At 57.7% G+C, this 20,415-nt stretch overlaps 1 protein-coding gene across 1 annotated transcript in view; it reads right to left on the bottom strand.

The window, feature by feature from the left end:
- The window catches only part of ZC3H3 (zinc finger CCCH-type containing 3), a 76,299-nt gene that overhangs the window by 35,236 nt on the left and 20,648 nt on the right, over positions 1-20,415 (bottom strand). The window contains exons 6-11 of the mRNA XM_006830865.1: positions 18,779-18,793; positions 5,998-6,170; positions 3,075-3,117; positions 2,845-3,006; positions 2,696-2,765; positions 1,288-1,419 (exon numbers count right to left, since the gene is read on the bottom strand). Coding sequence (XP_006830928.1) covers positions 1,288-1,419; positions 2,696-2,765; positions 2,845-3,006; positions 3,075-3,117; positions 5,998-6,170; positions 18,779-18,793 — 595 coding nt within the window. The remainder of the gene's footprint in view (positions 1-1,287; positions 1,420-2,695; positions 2,766-2,844; positions 3,007-3,074; positions 3,118-5,997; positions 6,171-18,778; positions 18,794-20,415) is intronic.

The following is a 20,415-nucleotide window of genomic DNA, read 5'->3' on the forward strand; positions in this document are numbered from 1 at the left end:
GTTTTATATTATTTAGAGAATCCAGTTAACCCTCGCAGGCCCAGGAGGAATCCGGTCTGCTCAGCGCTTTCCCCATCTATAATTACAAGCTGCTATCCATCATGCGGGGGAGGACGCCACGCCGAAACGCCGAAAGGGACGCAGTAAGCACTTCCACTAATAGAATCAGGGCCCAACACCGCCTGGATGTTTTCATCTAAATTGGAATATTTTACAACCATTGTCCGTGGCCTCCAAGGGATCCCCAGTGGGGTCTGGGAGGACCCTCTCAGGCCCCGCCCTCTGGTGGGAGGCCGGTGGGCGGTCCCTGCCGGCTTCCAGTGGCCCCGACAATAGTGTCCTCCAAGGTGACGCGCGTCAGAGCCCCATTTGGCCCAGCGCCCCCCCTCCCCCTCCGGCTTTCAGCAGGAAGAGCCATACTTTGTCAGGGAACAGGTGTGCGCTGGCTGCGGCAGTCCAGCTTGGGGTCCTCACAACAAGAGGCAGGATTTGCGAGAGCGGGCACTGGGGGGCACTCCCAGGTAGCCGAAAAATGAAAGGGGTGGTGCTGAGGGGCTCAGTTTAGCTCAAGGCCTAGCCCTCCTCTCTCCCTCCTCTACTTCACGGGTCCTGCGTGACCACCCATGCCCACCACACACACAGCAGGGGCTTGGCAAGGTCCCAGGCCCCTCCTCCAGTGCTCAAGCCCCCAAGGCAGTGGCCTCTCACCCAAGATCCTGGGACCCTCCCCTTGCTGCCCCCTCTGGCCTGGGCAGGAGAGACATGTCCACTTGAGCTAGGCAGCTGGGGTTGCCACCCTCCAGGGAACCCCAGCCTAACCACAGGAGAGAGAGCCCAGTGGAATCGCAGGACAGTAATTAAGGAGACGGAGACCCCACCAGTTTCTCCTAACAGTGACAGCATCTGTGCCCCACTTCTCAGAGGGGGTCGGAGTTCCCCACCCTCACAGACCCCACCCACGACCACCCCAACCCTCCCCTTAGCCCTTGCGCAAAGCATACCCACCCCCAAAACTGTGGCCTCAGCATCCTCTCACCTGAGGAGGCGGGCAGGAGCAGAGGGGCCCAGTACGGTGGCCATGGCCCCCAGGATGCTGCCCCCACAGGCCCGGGCCATATGGACACCATCGTGGTGGACAAGCGTTCTTCATGTTGCTTGGAGCTCCCGGCCCCTAACCCTCCCGGTTGCCCTTCCTCTCCAGGCCTCACCCCTCTGTCTGTCTGTCCAGGCTCCAAGCCCATGCCCCAGCACTCCCCACTGGGTGGTCTCCCGCACAGCAGCCCTCACCTTGGTGCCCAGGGGGCAGTAGCCTTTGAGGAAGTCTTGGCAGACCTCCGCCTTGCGGGACACGTACACATGGCTGTAGGGACAGCTACTGTTGCTGCAGATCCCCTTCAGGAAGTAGGAGCACACCGGCATCTGGGAGGGGGGGGACCCCGACATGGAGCCCAGATGAGGAGGGGGGCAGGCCTCCCCACAAGAAGGGGGCACAGCCCCTGCCGGCACAGAAACGGGGGTACCAATAGGCGGAACAGCCTGCCCCGGGGGTCCCCACTTCACAGGCAGGCAGTCGGGGGCATGCCCTACCCTTCCCTCAGTCCCCCAGGAATGGGGCCCTGCTGCGGCCCCATACTCTGCCCCCCTAGGTCCCTGCTGTGGGGGTCACCACATCCCCCTTCCAGCAGCTGCTACGATTCAAGACTAACTGCCAGGAGTTGTTAAGCCCAGCAGTGACCTGTGGGCCAGGTGGCCCCAGTCAGGGGAGGGGACCTGGAGCTTTGAAAACACCACGTTCCTGGGGTGAGGTGTGGGCAGGGGAAAGACGGAGGGGGGGCCAGGGATGGGACAGTGGCAGGCAGGAGAGGGGGAGTAAAGAAACAAAGGGTGATTTAACGTGGCCGCTTGTTTTTAATTGTCTTTTAACTGCAGCCGCAGAGGGGAGAGGGGCTGGGGGGGTCCCTTTGGGGCAGGCGGTGGTGCGGCTGCCAACGACTCCCTTAATGCGGTTTTTGATATAGAGCCCAAATTAGCTCTAATAAAAAGGGATAATAAAGCCAACTCTTACACCAAACGAAACCCCTCCTCGCTGTCAGATCAGGGCCGTTATCAAGAGGAAAACTGCGCTCTCATTTCAATTAACCTTGTTTGCACCCCGCTACGTCCACACAAATAACAATAACATTAACTCAGGGTACTGCTGGTGCGGCGGCCGCAGACAGCTCTCAATGTGCGGGCTCCGAGCCGCAGCTAATGAACCCGAAACTCGACGTGAATCTCCAAATTGCTCACAACAGAGTTTCGGAGCTCTATTAGGGAGAAAAATGCTGATTCTCTTCAAGTTCCTCAAGGGGAAAAGCTGTTGTAGCAGCAGCCGCCTCTGCCCGGCGGCCCTCACTCTGCCTGTCCAGTACCCCTCAGCCGCTGTCACTGCCCCCTCCCGGCCCCATGGGGAACCTTGCTCCTCAAAACTGGTTCGGGGGGCAGTCATAGCTCCTGCTCACAGCCCCCTCACCCAGGGAGCCCCACCTCCACCACAAAGCTCTCTAGAACCCCCAACCTCTGACAGCTTTAAGGGGAGAAGAGGCAGGTATGGCTCAGCTCCAAGCCCCCCGGGTCTGGGGCCTGGGTGCAGGAGGCTGTGTGGCCATTGGGGTGGGGCAGGGAGAGGAGAGGGCACCTGGCAGATGACACTGACCTTGTCCTTGGAAACGTGATGGGAGAAGGGGCAGGTCCCATCTGTCTTCTTGCAGGTGCCCCGGAGAAACCTGTGGGAGGGAGGGTGAGCAGAGCCGGGCAGGTGCCCGGGAGGACGCTGTGGGAGGGAGGGTGAGCAGAGACGGGCACCTGGTACACACAGCCACCTTCTCAGGGTCATGGATGTAGGGGCAGAGCTGCCCGCGGTTGCAGCGGCCGAAGCGGTTATAGTACATACAGTATTCCTCTCTCCTCTCCTTCCTCTTCTGCCGCGCCTGGCGGATGATGGCCAGGCTGCGCTGCACGGCCCGGCTATGGAGAGGAATGGTTGGGTGAGCTGACATCAAGGGGTGCCCCCCACCCCAGCCCCAGGTGCCTACCTGACCAGGGAGTGGCTGCAGCTGCTGGCTGGCTCCAAGCGGCCTGTGGAGAGATAGGCCCGGTCATACCAAGCCCATGGTTGCAAGAGCCCCACACTCAGCTCAGGCCGGCTGAGCCTTCCTAGGGAGGAACAGCTGGGCTGGCCCCTCAGGCCCCATACTCAGGGTCTCATGGCAGGTGGTCCAGAAACATCGGGTGGCCTCTGCCCATGCACTCTGTAGTCCCTGGTGTGCCCACCCCGTGGAGTGGAGAGGGTCACTTCCTATGGCAGAGCCACGTGCTCACTGAGAACCTCGAGCAGGAGCCGCCGGCTCAGCCCCTGCAGGGCCTACCCCAGCCACAGCTCCTGGAGGAAGGACTGACCCCTGGGAAGCGGGCCAAGTGACTGGACAGCGGGCAGGCGCTGTATGCGACACACAGTACCCTTCTCCTCAGACACACACATGACCGTTTCCTGTGGCCCCTTCTGAAGTGGAGACAGAGCCCGGCCCCCTTCCACAGCCAGTTTCAGGGGTTCTCATACCACCTGCTTTCTCCCGCAGTCCCGAGTCTGGCTCCATCCACTTTTGGAAGCCGGGTCCATGACACACACGGCCGACAGTCAGGTCCTCACACCCACTGGCCTTCCCCTGGCACCTACACACCTGAATCCTTGTCTCTGAGCCTGGAGACTCCTGGGATGGGGTGTGGGAGTATCTACTTGTGTTCTGGAAGATTCAGGGATGGTGGATGGACACGCCCTGCCTGGAGCTATTCTGAGTGGAACCCACTCCCCGCCAGAGCTAAGGGCCAACTACCCTGGGGCAGTGGGGGCTCTGAAGCAGGGCTGGGAGGGGCACTCAGAGGCTCCCCTTCCAGGTCAAGGGCACATCCGGTTGATAAGAGTATCCCCCTACCCCCTGCCAGCCGGCATGGCTAACCCTGGTTGTTCGGGTTCAAGACACCATGTGCCGCCTGCCTGCCCGCCCAGAGAGGGCGGCCCTTCCCAGTTTCTGCTCTGAAAACACGTCTGTGCTCAGCTCCATGGGAGTTTTGACAGGAGCGGGAGGCACCTTTTTTAATGCTTGGCGGTGTTAAAAAATGCACATAAAGTAGCTTGAAGAGAGGCAGCGAGAGGCGCTAACACGCAGCCCGCTCACAGCCCGCGGACCCCAGGCGGCCTGGAGAGCAGAAGGTGCAGAGCCTTCTAGAGAATTCTCACCTCAGAGCATCCCAGAATAGACACCCACCCCGCCCCGCTGGCTGCACACTATCACTGCCCCTCCTCCCAGGACAGGCGGGGAGGGGTGTGTGTGAAGGCAGAGGGTGCTGGCCCGGGGCCCAGTACAGCTGCCCCAGCAGAACCAGCGTATCTGGCCAGAGCCTACTGGGACTGCTGCCCCCCATGTGCTGCCAATGGGGCTCCGGGATACCGCTCCATGTGGCCCCTGCACCGGGGAACAGGAGGCCCTGGCTCAAAGGATTGGCAGGGTGGGGCCAGAGGAGGGAAAGCAAGCAGCAGTGAGGGACCCAGGGCCAGCATTCCCCAGCTGAGGATGACCTCACACGTGGGGGGGTAAGTCCCACATCCCTGCTGCACCCATCACACCAGGGTACTCAGAATGGGCTGGAAAGCCAGCCTCAGCCCTGAGTTGTCCACTCGGCCTCACAGGTGGCCTGGGACCCCTGCTTAGCTGGGACCATGAATGCCCAGTGGTCAGGATGTACGTCCTCTGGGAAGGGCCCTGGTGTGGAGTCCTGCAGGCAGGGGCACCTTGGCTGCTGGGCCCCGAGGAAGGTTGAAGCTGGGCTGTCTGGGCACAGGAAGCTGTCCTAGAAAGGGGCCGGCACTTTCTTGCTGAAGTCCAAGTTTCGCTGACACCAGGGCAGGAAATTTATTTCTTTAATTATAATTCATAGAAGTGGGCTCCCTGGTCAGCAGCCGTCCCTACCGTGGGGAGCCATCTACCACCCTCCTAGTGGCCGGGGCGGGCTCCATACAAGGGGGATGGCTTAGGAATGGCCTTCAAGCTCCCCTCCCTAAAGGCTGAGTCTGTCCCTGCGCCACCAGGGGCCTGGCTGGGACCAGGATGTGGCAGAAGAGCAGTGGGTACCGATCAGGACGGCCTGCTCACACTGAGAGGTGTCAGGCTTAGTCTCAACACCTGAGTTTGGAGCTTTGTCCCACAGCAGTGCTGGACAGAAGCGCACTTCCGGAACCCCGCAACACCCCAGGGGTCCAAGGCTGCAGGCTCTTTGGGCTTCGTGCAGGTCGCTCGCACATCACTGGCTTCCCACTCCGTGCCAGTCCACAGTCCTACATCAATCATCCTGAGCTCTGAGCCCGGCCCTGCTGTCCAGCCCCCATGGCTGCATGGGACGCAGGCCCCTTGCTGTGACCTGCAGTCACTCTGCTCTGATGGTTTGGGGACAGACAAGGAAGGGGTGAAACTGGACTGAAACCAAAGGGTTTTTCTAGTGAATGTGTGTGATAATCAGCCCAAAGCACTCGTGTTTGGCCTTGTCTCCTAAGCCAGGCGCAGCGGATGAAGCAATCACAGCCTGGGCCCAGGGGGTCTGGTTACCACCCCTGGGGCTTGTTGCCTTTGTCCAGAAGAACACAAACTCCACACAAGACCACAGAGAATCAGGGCCCCACTAAAAGGGAGCGGGAACCCCCAGTTCTGCAGGTCTCTCCAGGCCCGTAGGGGACACAGGCACCCATGAGCTGGCCCACTCAGTCACCTGTCTGGAAACACTGGCACCAGGGAAATCCCCCAGCTGAGCTAAAGCAGACCTTGAGGAGGGCTCCCTGGACGCCAGACCACTAGCCTCAGACCCTCTCCCAGAGCACACATTCCAGTGGGATCAGCATGACCTTCCACCACCAAGAAAGCCCCCACTCAGCACCCCAGCCCTGCTGACCCCCTCCCCTGTACTCACCTGTACGCAGGAGCGGCCTGCTGCCTGCATCACTGAGCCGGCCTGAGGTCTTGGAGAGTTTGTTGGCTGACACCCGGTAGAGGACCCCGCCGATGCAGCGGTAGCCCTTGTTCCGCCACCGGGGGGCGCCTGGTGGACTTTTCCCAGCTCCAGTGGCAGCTGGGCGCAGGGACCTGAGGGGACAGGGAAGGCAGGTGCATGAGACTTGGAGGCTGTCAGCACTAGGGGCCAGGCCAGAGGCAGCCTCAAGGTTTCTGTGGTCCTAGGGGGTGCCCCCATGCCCACCTGAAGGCCCACGCACCCAGCTGGGCTGATGAGGTGGGGGTGGGCTGCTGGACAGGGGTCCCTGAGCAGAGGCTACAGGGTCAAAGGGGGCCGTCGGGGGGGTGTGGCTGCACATTGGTAAAATCTCTCTTCACACCCCCACAGGTTCTGTCCAGGAGCCCACACTCCAGGGAGATGCCAAGGGTGGGATGCTGATGGACCATCCCCACCTGTGCTGTAGGTGACCCCACCCAAGAGGCAACCTGGGCCTCATGGTCACACAGCCCACAATGAGCCTAGGACATGGGATCACATGGACCCCCAACTTCACCTGCAAGGCAGGGAGTGAAGGGGGAGCAGAGCAGTGTGAGGAGGGCGGGCAGCAGTGGCCACCTGCAGTGGGCAACTGAAACTGGACAAGCCTCTGAGGGCCCATTAGTGAGTCAGTGAGAGGATGTGTGGCCAGACCAGGGTTGTGGAGGGTCCCGGGAGCTCTAGCCTCCAGCCGCGGCTCTGGGATGGAGAGCCAGGCAGGGGCATGAGGAAGGGTTGGCCGGGCTGGTGGGGGGTGTGCTCCTGGCCCCTTCTGAAGAGCTGTGCCATGGATCCAACTGTGTCTCCCAAAATGTGCCTTTAAACGGGGCCAGGCTGTCATTCTCCGTGGTTTGGCAGGCACGTGAAGATGCCATCGTGCCTGAGGTGAGGTGGTATCATTTGTGATGGACTGTGGGCTGGACCCCAGTGGGGCCCTGGCTGGGATCTGATATAGGGGAGTTGCCCTGGGATGTGGCCAGAACCACCTTCTCTTATAAGAGGTCCCAGGAGAAAGAGGAGAGCAGAGCAACCTCAGAGCCCCCACTAGAGAAGAGCCGGGAGGGGAAGGAGTCCTTTGGGTCTGCTCTCCCTGCACTGAGAACCTCCTAGACCCAGGGGAAGGCTCACACCAAGACACATGGAAATGTCTGAGGTGGGTACCCAGCCTGCAGGGCACGTTGGGAACCCTCCTCCCCATGGTCTGCTCTCAGCTGTGGGCTGAACCATGTCCCCTAAACGGTGTGCCGAAGTCCTGAGTCCCAGAACCTAAGGACTGTGTGAAAACAGGGTCTTTGCAGCTGCAATCGACTTCGGACAAGGCTACTCTGGAGTTGGGTGGAGAAGGCGTGTGATACACAGGCAGAGACTGCGATGATGTAAGCACAGCCCAGGACCGGAGGGGGGGTGGGTCTCAGGAGGAAGCAGCCCTGCTTACACCCTGGTCCTGGACCTCCAGCCCCCAGGACTGAGAGAGAATGACCGTCTGTTGTCTGTGCTGCCCTGGACACTCACTGCCAACAGCCCCCTGGACTTAGGCCACTACAGGTCCCCCCATCTGTACCCCGATAGTCGGGACCACACGCTGGGGCAGAGTGAGTGCTGCCCAGTGCTCCACACACCCATGGGGCTGGGGCACTGGGCAGACAAGAGAACTCAACAGCTCTGTCCCCTGTGTCCCCTCCACCGCCTTGTCCCTCTGCCTCCTCGTCCCTTCCATCCCTTGGCTGCCTCGTCCCCTCTGCCACTCCGTGCCACTCTAGAGGCAACACCTTAGGTCAGGAGGGTGTTGGGGCATGGGGCTGCTGTGGCGGGTGTGGACTGCCCTCCCCATGGCTACGAGTGTCACAGCGCTGCAGCAGACAGTCACCTAATGGGAAGGACAGCCTTTGGAAAGGAACTGTATTGAGAAGAGAGGATGAAATTAATGAGATAATAGTCGGGCCAAGGACCCGGACGCGCGCCTGCCCTCCCGACGCGGGCCTGTAATTCCCTCTCTACAACGGGGCCTCAGATCTAAAGGCTTCTCCCATCCGTCCAGCAGGCCCACGCCGCCAGGAAATTTCATTAACGCTGGAAAATAGGAAAGGTATTAAGCGTGGATAATGAAGGCCAGGGAGGGAGCAGCGCCGTAAGATGGTCTCTTTCGCGCCTTTGTAATGGGAGGCATGAACTTTCCCTTCAAATCCATTTCTAATCCATTTGAAATACTGCAGCAAATTATCTCCCCTTCAGCCCGAAAGCGACCAGCCAATTTACTCCGAATACAAGTGACAATGCACTAGGATTTATCACCATAACCTTGACTGTACAGGGTGAGGGCCCGGCAGGGGCACAGGACGAGGTGGGGAGACAGTGCTAGGGAAGAGCAGAAGAGGTGGCACACAGACACGACCCGCAGCAGAGTCTGTTTTAAGGTAAAACAAGCTGCCCACCACCCACTCGCCAGGCGAGCACTGCCCAACCTGCCAGCCAGCCCACTACATCCAGCGGGCGGAGGGGCTGAGACCGGGTCACTTCCAGTCAAAGGCCTAGGGCGGAGGGACCCCGTGGGGCCACGTGACAGAAGGGCTTCCCCCAGACATCAGGGCTTCTCTCCGGAGAGTGCCCACAGACAAGGGCTAAGACTGTCCCAGTACTGCCCACGTGGCCAGAGCACCCCTGGGCCCCCTACACTCGGCCTGTCCTGAGTCTCAACATCGCGTCCAGAACCAACCCCATCCAAGTCAGCCTGCCCCAAGGGCACGTGTAAACACCAGACAGGCTCCTCACACACACAACCCACATGCTCCCAATGCGCACACCCTCCCTGGGGGGATGACATCTCCAGTTACAGATCACAGACTACCCTGGGGTCCCTGCAGGTCCCCTTCCTGCACCTGCCAGATCGGGGTCCCTGGGAGTCCTGTTCTCCCTGCCCCAAGATCTGCCTGGCCTCTCCCATGCCCTTCCAATGGGTTGGTCTGTAAACCAGTTTAGATCAAGTCTTCCCACTCAATACCTCACAGTGGCTCCCACATAGTCATAGTGATGACTGCATCCAGAGGCCCAGCATGGCCTTGCCCCCACACCTGCGTGCAGCTCCAGACACCTCTGTTCCTGCCACTACCACCTGTGGGATTCAAGATACCCTCACAGGTCACCTCCTCCAGGAAGCCCTCTTGGATTCAACTCAGTGGGGCCTGGCTTGCTCTCTGAGTGCCCAGTGTCTGCCCTATCCCACCCCCCAACACAGCAAGGTCCAGGAGCTCTAGCAGGTATGAGGTATGGGCAGGGCTGGCATGGTGGGAGGGGGTGGTCTGCACACAGGGCCAGGTGAGTCCATAGTGACTGGGTGGTGGGGGTAGGGCAGAGTGGGCAGAAGGTCTGAGGGGGCAGGCAGGCAGGCAGATGAGAAAGGCTTGCAGCTTGACTCTGGAGACGGGCAAGGCCCCATGGAGACCCATGATCTGGGGGTACAGGCACTCAGCTGGCACAGGGCAGGCTAGGCATGCCTGGTCCTTAGAAGGCTGGCTACTGTGGTTTATAGAGCTGAGGTGTGAGTCGGGGTGGACAAGGACATCACCCAGATGGAAGGTGGGAGGACAGAGTAAGGCCAAGGTCAGAGAGAGGGAGTGGTTTTAAGGAAGACGTGGACAGGCGGGGTGGGGGTATCGCATGGGGTGGGCTCCCAGCATCCCAGCACTCCGGACAGGCTTGGCAGGCAGGCCAGCAGGAGCAGAGCAAAGAACCGGGGAAGCATTTTTCAGGAAATGGAGCAGATTTTTCCAGCTCCGAGCCCGAGCAGAATGCCGAGTCAGCAGCAGAGGGGTGGCCCGGGGGAGGCGGCTCGGCACAGCGAATCCCCAAGTAGGTCAGGCACTGCCTGCCTCACCGTGACAGCGGCTCCTCAAAACTGCTTAAGTGGGCTTTCCACCGGAAACGCTGACGGGGGCCACTCGGCTTACAGCTCAGCCGGCAGTCAGCTCGGGAGGGGTGCAGGCATGTGAGCATGCGCATGCGTGTGCAGGCTCATGTGCAAGTAAGTGTGTATACAGGTGCCTGTGTTCAGATGTATGTGTACTCAGCAGATCTGTACCCCAGCACTGGGCCCACCCCACTGCCCTGCTCCCTGAGAAGCAGAATCCTCCCCTTCCCAATACAAAGCTTTTCCGGCTCTGACATAGCTGGGTGTTACCAGGCGCCTCCTCAGTGTGGTCTGGTGCCGTCCAGCCGAGTCCCTGCCTACCCTGTACCCCGCCATGCTCCCCTGCCTTCCACACTTCTGGGTAGGGGACTGAGGAGGCGCGAGTTGTACAGGAGGTCAGGGCTGTAGACTCTGAGGTTAGGCGGAGGTCTCATGGCCACTCTAGGTAGAGGCCAGCAACCAGGCACCCACTCGGCTGGCTTCTTGGCCTTCCTCTCACACACTGACCAAGGATGGAGTGGGAATCCGTCCCTGACCTCCAGACGTTAACCTGTAAGGGGGGTGGGCAGCCCTGGGGAGGGGCAGGAGGAGAGGCCTCCAATTGCCCACCTCTCCCCAGCAATGAATGAAAAGGCTACAGCCAGGAGCGTTGGCGGGCAATACAAATTGTCCTGCGTCTTCTACAAACGGGCTCCTCCCTGCCACCAGGGTTGGCTATTTTATGCGTGAACATCTATCCAATTGGTGTTTCGATCAATGGACGCATTACAAGCTTTCCCTTTAAAAGCCTAATAAACAACAAGATGGAAAGTAAAATTCTCCATAAAATGACACTTTTAAAAATCCATTTCTGCTGAAGCTCTCGGCGTTTGTACACTCCTGCAGAAAACAAACATCACCAGCCGAGGGGCTCAGTCCACGGAGGCGGAGGGAGGCAGCCCCCGGGGTCTTGGCAGTGAAGTCAGCTGGGGGAGGCTGAGAACCTGACCTGCGTTTCCAACTGGAAGAACAAATATCCAGAATAATCTAGAAGAGGAACAAACCGGCAGCTGTGCCAGGGACGGAGTCCACATAACGCAGTCACCTCCGGGCCAATGTCAGCACACAGGCCTCCACATGTAGACAAGGGGCCATGGCCCACCTCAGACCACAGACAGACAGATCTCCAATTCAGACTCCAAGAGCGCTGCTCATTAAGCACAGACGGACAGCTGGGACGCTGTTCAAAGGCAAGGAGCGGAAAACAGCAAGATGTGGAGCCCTGGGAGCCGTGGAGCACAGCCAAGTGAGCCTACGGGCAGCAGTCGTGTGGAGAAAAGGCCAGTCCGAACAATCCAGTCCAGCAGTGCCTCATACAGCTAAGCAGAGCCACCCAGCAATTCCACTCCTGGGTGTACACCCAGGAGACCTGAAAGCAGGGAGTCTAATAGAAACTTGTTGTTGTGAGGAGACCCTGTATAGGGTTTCCAAGGAGCAGCCAGTGAGCTTGAACCACTGACCTTGCAGCTCAAATGACTTTGCAGTCTGACGCATTAGCCAACAGTGCCACAACGGGTCCGCCGATATTCACTGCAGCACTAGCCATACTAACCAGATGGTGGGAATAACCTATATGCCCGTCAGCGGATAAATGGAATGGGACTCCGCCATCCAGAGAAATAAAGTCCTGATGTGTACCCCAACCTGGATGGATCCTGAAGACAGTATGCTGACTGAGTAAGGTACACACAGCAGGACAAATGCCGAATGATCCTACTCACGTGACAGATCTAGAATAGGCAGGCACGTAACGTGAGACCACAGTTCACTAGCAGCTAGTAGGTGCGGGAGGGAGGAGGAAAGAAGGTCACTTAGGAAGCACGGAGCGTCTGGTTCTGGTGATGAAAAACTATCACACTTCTGGAACATGATGAATTGAATGGCCAGGTGTGGCACGGTGGGTTAATTCACACTGGACTGCAAGGTCGATTTGAACCACAGGTCAGCAGTTCAAGCTCACCAGACGCTCCTCGGAAACCGTATACAGGGTCGCTATGAATTGGAACGGACTCAACGGCACTTAACAACAACAACAACACAAAAAATGCTTATTTGGCAAATGTTGTGTTGTATGTATTTTTCATTAAAAAAAAAAAAACCCACACACTATTCCGTCTCTCCCTGTCTAAAGGAAAGAAATGTGGAGGAAAGTGAAGACGCAATGGGCCAATGGACCACACGAATATCAATCTCCACGGCTCTGAGACCAGAAGAGCTAGATGGTGCCTGGCGACCACTAACAATCACTCTAATATGGCGTTACAAGGTCTTGGATAGGGGAGAAAACTGTGGAACAAAGTCAAAATCATAAACCAGACCAGGTTTACCTGTCAGACAGATGGGCGGAACTCTAATTACCAAAACTACGGTCCCCAGTCACCCTTTACATGTGAAATGAACTCACTCCCAAAGCTCGATTCTCAGCCAAAGAATACGAGGACCACCACCACTAGGAAGGCAAGAACCCCTTCAACTCATCAACCATCAGAGACCAAAGGGCAGCATCTCCCCAAGAACAAAGTCCAGAGGGGTCGGAAAGGAGGCGTGGAAACAGGAGACAGGGGAGGAAGTGGGAGGAGCCGTCAACCAGAGAAAACAAAATGTGTATCAACTGTTGAATGGAAACTGATGTTCTGCTCCGTAAACCTTTACCCACCTGATAATAAAGTGGCAAAGGGGAAGGCAGGCTGCATTAAGACAGCTGGCAAAGGGGTCCTCCCCGGCTATGTGAGGCTCTCCTGTAAACCACTAAGAGAAAGACTAGAGGGGGCTCTTCACCAACATGCACAGTTCTGGGCACTCAGTATACGACGAGGGGGCTCAACTCAGTGGGTGCTGGTAATAACAATACACCCATCAACACAGGGCACTAGGGCAGGTGCACCAGCTGCTCAGCCAAAGTCCAGATGCCCTCTGGCACCCAGGGTATGGCCAGCACCCACCCATCCACAGCGTTGGGGTCTCTTCTGTCCACGTGAGACCCTTAGGAGCAGGTTGAGCTAACCCGGATGAACGGAGGTCCGGGGTAATGGGGTGGACTGGAGGGAGCAAGAGGGTGCACAGGAAATGATGACGGAGCTACACAGACAAACCCGTGGACAGGACACTGGTCACCTGAGCACATTACATCTCAGAACACCAGAACCAGGGGTGTTGGAAAATGTCGGAGACGTGCAGTTCAGGACATCCAGGCAGAAACAGGGGACCGGGTTCCATCGTACTGAGGCAGCTCTGCCAATTTAGCAAGGGGACCAGTATCACTCAACAAAACTACCTCTGAACTTTTCTGTCATCCCAAAGCACACCCAAACCAATTCCAGGTGGATTCGAGTTTCAGATTCACAGCACAGAGGGAACAAAGAATTGAACTCTGAGGGAGTGGGCTTTCTGGCCGATTTAGACATAAAGAGGACGCAAACGATTTTTAATATCCTGGTAAACAAACCGACGAGGCAACCCCGGGCGGTGGAGAAGCATAGGGCAACGAGGCCATGCGTACATCGCTGGTGCCAGAGGGTTCTCACAAGCCCCTAAGAGAGGTCAGGGCTGCGCCACAAAAGACAAAAGCAAAGGGACCTTAACTTGACAATGAACACCCAAAACTCTCAAACAGGATAAGTGTTCCTCCACTAAGTAGCGGTGCCGATACTGCCAGGGCAGTGAGCCCGCCCAGGAGCCACAACGCGTATGCGCACCATCCCAACGTGGCTGAGTGGACAGCGGTTAGAGCGGTATCACAACCGTCCCTCCTCCAGGAAGCCTTCCGGGCACCCCAGCCCACCTGGAGTCACTGCACCGCCCTCGGGCCGGGCAGACCTGGATGGTGGGCGTGGCCTCCACGTCTCCGCCCACCAGCTCCGTCCCGGGCCTTTCAGAGCGCACGCGGGCCGGGCTGTAAGTCTTGCTCTCCTGCCGATACTTTATGGCTTTCTTAATTCGGCTCCTGCTACTATTAATGTAGTTAATGTTGAGATTATATCTATTTTCTGGCGTCGGGCGGTGATTTATCCCAGCCATTTTTCCGGTGTAGGCTCCCACGCTGTTAAATCAAGCGCCTTGCCAATTAAGTGCTGACTTGGGGAGTGAAGACAATCTCCCTACAAATTACACTAGCTCCCGCCTGGGGGACTGGACGGGCCGCGCGGAGACCTTGCTGACTTCGGGGAATAGATGAAAAATCAAACGGGGCGGTAGCCGTGCGGGGGTGGGGTGGGGGGCCTGGGAGTAGGGGTTCGCAGAACCAGGCTCAGAGGAAACGTAGGAGTCATGGGGGGCTGTGCACACCCACATACCCACACACCCCAGGGCGAATCCCAGTCTGCCGGGAAGCCCACTAGCCAGCACCCACCCATCCACAGGGACTATACCAGGATCAGACTCTGCAGGGGGACTGACGCAGGCACCCATGCTGCCTGCCCTGTGGCTGAGCACAAGGCCTCTCCTACAAAGTCTGCCATGTTGGGGACATGATCAGGCAGGAGGGCCTAAGACATGGCTGGAGTTCAATTCCATACTGATGATTTGACTACGTATCTACTGCGCTGTAGGATAAGCACTGAACTGTAAGCTGGGTTTGAAAGGTCAGCGGTTAAAACTTCCACCTGCTCCTCAGAAACCCTCTGTCGGGTCATTATGAGTCAGAACCAACTTAACAACAACTACTGCTAACTCCACAGACTGGGGACAGTCATTTCTTCAGCCTCCTGAGCCTCCACAGACGGAGAACACCTATAGGCAGGGTTCCTGTGTCCCTCCCTCTCTGCTGTGTCCAGACCTGAACTCTTCTTTCTGAATCACCTAGGAAACCTCACAGAGCTGGGGCTGCAAGGAGCCACACCGAGGCCTGTGTCCCACCACGGTCCCCAAATCCTATCCTCAGTCTCAGCCACAAGAGGGGCAGAGACAAGCCCACTTCCTCTGCTCCCAAAGGAAAGGAAACCGGAAACCCATGGCCAGCCTGCAAGTCGCCGGCCCCTTGCCCTTACTCCCCGTGCTTGGCACCAGGGGTCCAAAGTGGGGGCTGTACCAACATCATGGGCTACCCTCATCCCTGGGCCGCCAAGGGCAGACTGGCCAGGACTCAGGCTGCACACGTGAGTGCAGGGTGGTGGGCATGAGCTGGCACGGGGTTGCGTGAATGTAGAGACATGGGGTCACCCTGGCACAGGGCGCTGCAGACAACATGAGGTGTGGAGTGGAGGGAACAAATGCCTCGGCTGTCACACCATCTACAGTATGCGGCTCAAGTGCTCCCTTGTCCTAAGAAACAACAGCCACAGGTCACCTGCCAGCCCCTCTCTCAGGCACTCCTCACCAGCAGGGGACCTCTCGAGCACAGCGCACAGCGCAGAGGGACAGAAACCTACATGGGGGAAGAGGGGGCCCAAGGCTGACCAGGGAAGGGAGGACAGAGAGGAATGACAGGAAAGAGGGGCAAAGGCCCGCAAAGGCCCATGGACACAGATTCGACAAGCAGCAACAAGGCCCTCCCAGCCGCCCACTGCTGAGGACACTGTCCTCTCAATACATCCCTTCACCTCTGGGTCCTTCATCACCCCCCAGCACCCTGCTGGCTCCTCAAGGCACTCTGCACCCTGCCACAGCCCTGCCCCCACAGCATCCCTGGGCACAGCCAGGGTCCATTCTCACCTGTAGGGGGTGCAGGCCCCCAAAGCAACAAAGAGGTGCAGGAGCAGGTGAGCTGCCCTGTTGTGGAGCACTGAGGAGGGCAAACTGGGCTCCAAGCCAGTCACTCCCCACCCACACTGGTTTTAGGGCTGACCATCAGGGCCAAGGCATGCTGCCAATTCGTGCCACTGCCTCCCTGAAACCAGGAAGGGGCATCCGACACTGACCCACAGACGTGGGAAAAGACCAAGCTCTGGGTCAGCTCCCACTCAGGGGGCCCATGTGGTTTCAGCCCACTACCAGCAATGCCTGAACAGTGACCAGATATACATACGTTCTGTACATACAAGATCCAACCATACACACACACACACGTTCTGTACACATAGTGACACACATAGCCCACACATGTTCTATACACACAGAGTCCATCCATACAGTCCACACATGCGCACACACACATTCTGTAACATAGGGTCCATACACACACATTCTGCACACTCAGTGACCCACACAGTCCATGCACACACACACACACATGTTCTGTACACACAGGGTCCACCCACCTTGTCCACACACAGTCTATACACACAACTCACACACACAGCCCAAATGGTCTGCACACAGGGCTCCCACACAAGGAGCAGCAAGAAGGACGAGGTCTGGCCCCCCAGCCAGGGGTCTACATCCTGGGCCAACTCTGTGACCCTGTCCCTGGCAGCCTCCAACTCCAGGTCACTAAGGGCTGAAGGCCACAGGCTAAAGCCAAAAGTCCGGCCAACCCTTCTACAAAAGCTTCCGGAGAAAGATGAGGGCTGCCCTCAGGGTTGGCCAGCCCTTGGGGCTGATCGGGCCAGCTGGTGGACTGGCGAAGGTTCTTCTGTCCTTCATCTCCCCGAACTACCTAGGGTAGGGTGGGGTAGGGTGGAGTGTGCTTCTAGCCCCCAAGGGCCCGGCAGGCAGACTCGGCCCTGGCCCAGCCTGCTGTAACCGGCACAGCACCAGGTGGGGAGCTGAGAGGCCTGCCTGCCTCAGACAAACAGAGAAATCCATAAATCAACGCGCGCTTTGAAGTGACTTCCAAATTAAGAGTTGCACCCATGCTGTCAGCCCCCGCCAGCAGCTTCGGTGGCACCTTCCGCACAAAAACACATCTCAGCTCATCCGTTAGAATGATGAAGGCAAAGGGATCTCAAAATTGCACTCCTTCCTTAATGAGCAGCCGAAGGGATCGGTAAGCGTAATTTCAGAGGCCAGTAATATTTTATATAATCGCCGAGTGGTTTAAATTGAAAACCCCCAACTGAATCAATATTTACTGCATTGAAACGAAATGAATAGTAATAAGTCACTAAGCTCCCTGTCCTGTTTCATAAAATAAAAAATTATAAAAATGAGCACAGGCACAGAGGGGCCATCACATTACCTTTCACTGCACTTGGGGAGCTGTAACCGACTGTTCTCATAAAATAAAATTCTAAAAATCCTGCCGTGGAGACCTTAGCTCAGCACAGCACTGGGGAGCAGTGGGGGCAGGGGCCGGGTCCTAGTGGGCCTGCCATCAGCCCGCCCATCACTCCTCACTCCAGGAGTGGCCCAGGACTTCCAAGGACCCCCACAGCCCCATGGGCCAGTGGCCCAGCTGCTCCCTTCAGACAGCGGTGTGGGCACGGCACACAGGACTCCTGCGTGTCACATATATTGGACGTGAGACACCTCACTCTGTGAAGCTGAGGCGATTCTGACTGAAGCAGACGAGGGGTGTGCCGAGGACAATGGGCCAGGGGTTCCCCGCTGGGGGAAGGCCACAGACCCAGATAGAGGGTGTGCCTGCATATTCTGTGGATGGAACCGCTCACAGACATCAGATTTTCTTTGGTTGTGATGAGAAGTGTGGTGGGGCCTAAACTCACCTGAGTCAAGAGAGGAGACAGACGCCACTCTCCCTGCAGAGAGACAAGGAGAGGTCGTGCACGCAGGAGGGTGGGGCGCAAAGAAGGGCACACGCTAAAACCCTGACCTGGACACCTATTCTCAGAGCCCCTGACCCTGTGGGCAGGACAAGGTGGCTACAAAGGGCCTTGGAGGGCGCCACAAGGATACGAGCCCAGGATGGGACTTCCCACCAACACCAGGTCCCAACAGCCCAGATAAGTCTGGGTGCCATTCCCAATGGTGGAGAGCAGCAGGGACTGAGACCCACCCTGGCTACAAAGCACAGGGTCCCCCTCCTTCTTGGGGTATAACCAAGTATTTAGGGGAAAGACATGGTCCCCAGTTTCCTCACGCATGGTCTCATTAGCACTGGGGAGCGGGAGCATCAAAGACAGAGCGGGTGGGTATCGTTCAACTGGTATGTCAAGGGCAGGGACACCATGTGCTGTTTACAACTTTCTTGTCAGTGTAACTGTCACCTATGAAACAAACTCTTAGAGGAAACAGGAGCAAGCCAGGACCCTCTGAGGGCCTCCTCCTGCACCCACCGGCCGCTCCCCACCTCAAAGACCAACCTGCCACAGCACCTATGGCCAAGGTCTGGCTGGCAGACAGTGCGCCAGTCAGTAGGGCCCAGAGGCTGGCAAGCAGGGCAGCCATCAGTGGAGGCCTGCCCCCAGAAGGCTCATCTGCCCCTCTGCCAGCTCCTTACACCCACCGCTGGGATCCTGGGGGGTGAAGCATCACTTCCGCCTCTGGGGGCACCCTCTTGGCTACTGTTTGGGGAAGGGCTGGGATAAGTGGGTGAGCAGGTGAACAGGTACCCCTGCTCCTCAGTAGACCACCGGACTCCCAGACAAGTGGATATGCCTGCTCATCAGCAGACCCCCTGGCTCCCAAGTGAGTAGCGACCTGGCTCATGTGCAGACCCCCGTCCCTCAGTTCCCAAGTGAGCTGTGCCCCTGCTCATCAGCAGACACCCCCACCCCCACCCCCCAGTTCTGGTGCTTGGTGCAGCAGCGGGGGTGCCTCTTTAATGAGACGTCACTCTAGAGATACATCTTTGGATCCTGTGTCGCGTGCGGAGATTACTGAGATTTAGCACACAGACGCAAAACTAAAGTACAATGAGAAGAGTGGCGGGCAGCGGGCTCTGAGACGGCCCATTTGTCGTCGGGGGAGAAACCATCCATCTGCTTAAGCACAGAACTTCTGTTTATTCCGCACTTTCACATCCAATGAATTCAGAAAGAGGGAAGAAGTGACAAGCAGTTTAGGGACAGAAGTCACGTCTCAGCTTCAGCCCAGATTAACGAACGTGTTGAAAGCAGGCGAGGGGACAGGTCCATCCACAAATCTCAGGACAACAGAAAGATTAAATCTTGGCCAAATGTGCATCCCAGCCCTGGACGTACAGTGACCTTGGCGGCCTCGGGGCCTGCTCTGTGGCATGGCCACCCCAGGCAGGAGGGGCAACGCTGTCAGGGTCTGGGATGGCAGGGGTGCAGGGAACCCTTAGAAAGGAGGGTCTTGACGGAGGGGGACCGGGAAGGCACCTGGACCCCAGCCATGAGGCCTTCATCTTAGCCTCAGTACTAAGGCCAGATTTGGCATCTCTGTGACCATGCCCCACGCAGCCTGGCCCCACAGGCTGGAAGGAGGTGGGGTACGAGGCACTGGGACTATCAGAACCCCTAACATGTCTCAGCAGCGGCACACACATGTCTGAAACGCAGCGGCCAGCTACCTCTAAGTCACCCATGCAAGTAGACTGGGAAGGGGTAACCCACCTCTCCAAAGTCTCTGGGGTCCACACCCCCAACAGAGACCATCAACTTCCCCTCCTGCCAAGCCCTGGAAGAGACGCTGCTGGTCCCTCCCAAGTAGGAAAAGAGCTGACCCAGCTGGCCCCGTGTGCCCTCACATCGGCCACAGCGGTGCCCACCTGACAGGAAGCTTCACTCATCTCAGAAGAGTCAGTCCCTTAGGTTCAGAGGCTCAGAGCCAAACATGCTAATACACCACACGCTCACCTCTCCACACACACAATCACATCTCCCTACACAGACTCACACACACACACACACACACACATGCTTCTACACACTAATGCACACTGACAGGTGCTCACACGTTTATATGTATATATGTACACTCACTGAAGCTCAGAGACTCACACACATGTACTCAAATGCTGTCACCGATTACATGGTGACATGCGTCCACTCAGCTAAGCCTTGAACCTCAGTGGTTTGGCAATCGTTCCCCACAATGTGACCGGCCAGTCAGGTGTAAGGGGGTCGGGTAGGATGTCAGAGGACTTCCTGGGGTGCAGCCTGAAACACCTTTCATCTCACAAGAGATCAAAGGTGAGAAGAGAGCTGAGCAAGGGGACCAACTACCAACACAGAAAAGAGCCAAAAGCAGAGGCGGTCCTTCGGCCCCAGGGTCCCTGAACTGAGAGAGAACTCTGTAGACTCATGGAGCTACCTCTAAGGAATGCTGAGCCCCCAGATGTACAAAGGAGATGAGGGCCTTCCTCCAGAGCTGACTAGACCAAACCTTCTCCTAGTCGGCATCGGGATTGGGCCTCAGGCCTCCTCAACTGACAGGGTGCACAGCTGTTGGCTAATGCCACGCTCCTGTGCAGTTTCTTCAAGAGTCCCATTAAGGAACTTAGACACAGACCCACACCACGCTTTCACAAGGCACTCACATGCGATTACATGCACACCCACACGAGCTCACACTTGTCTACATGCTCACAGACATGCACACACACTGGAGCTCACACTTGTCCACACACTCACATGCGATTACATGCACACCCACAC

This window comes from Chrysochloris asiatica, unplaced genomic scaffold (assembly GCF_000296735.1).
Source record: "Chrysochloris asiatica unplaced genomic scaffold, ChrAsi1.0 scaffold00001, whole genome shotgun sequence".
NCBI classification, from domain to species: Eukaryota; Metazoa; Chordata; class Mammalia; order Afrosoricida; family Chrysochloridae; genus Chrysochloris; species Chrysochloris asiatica.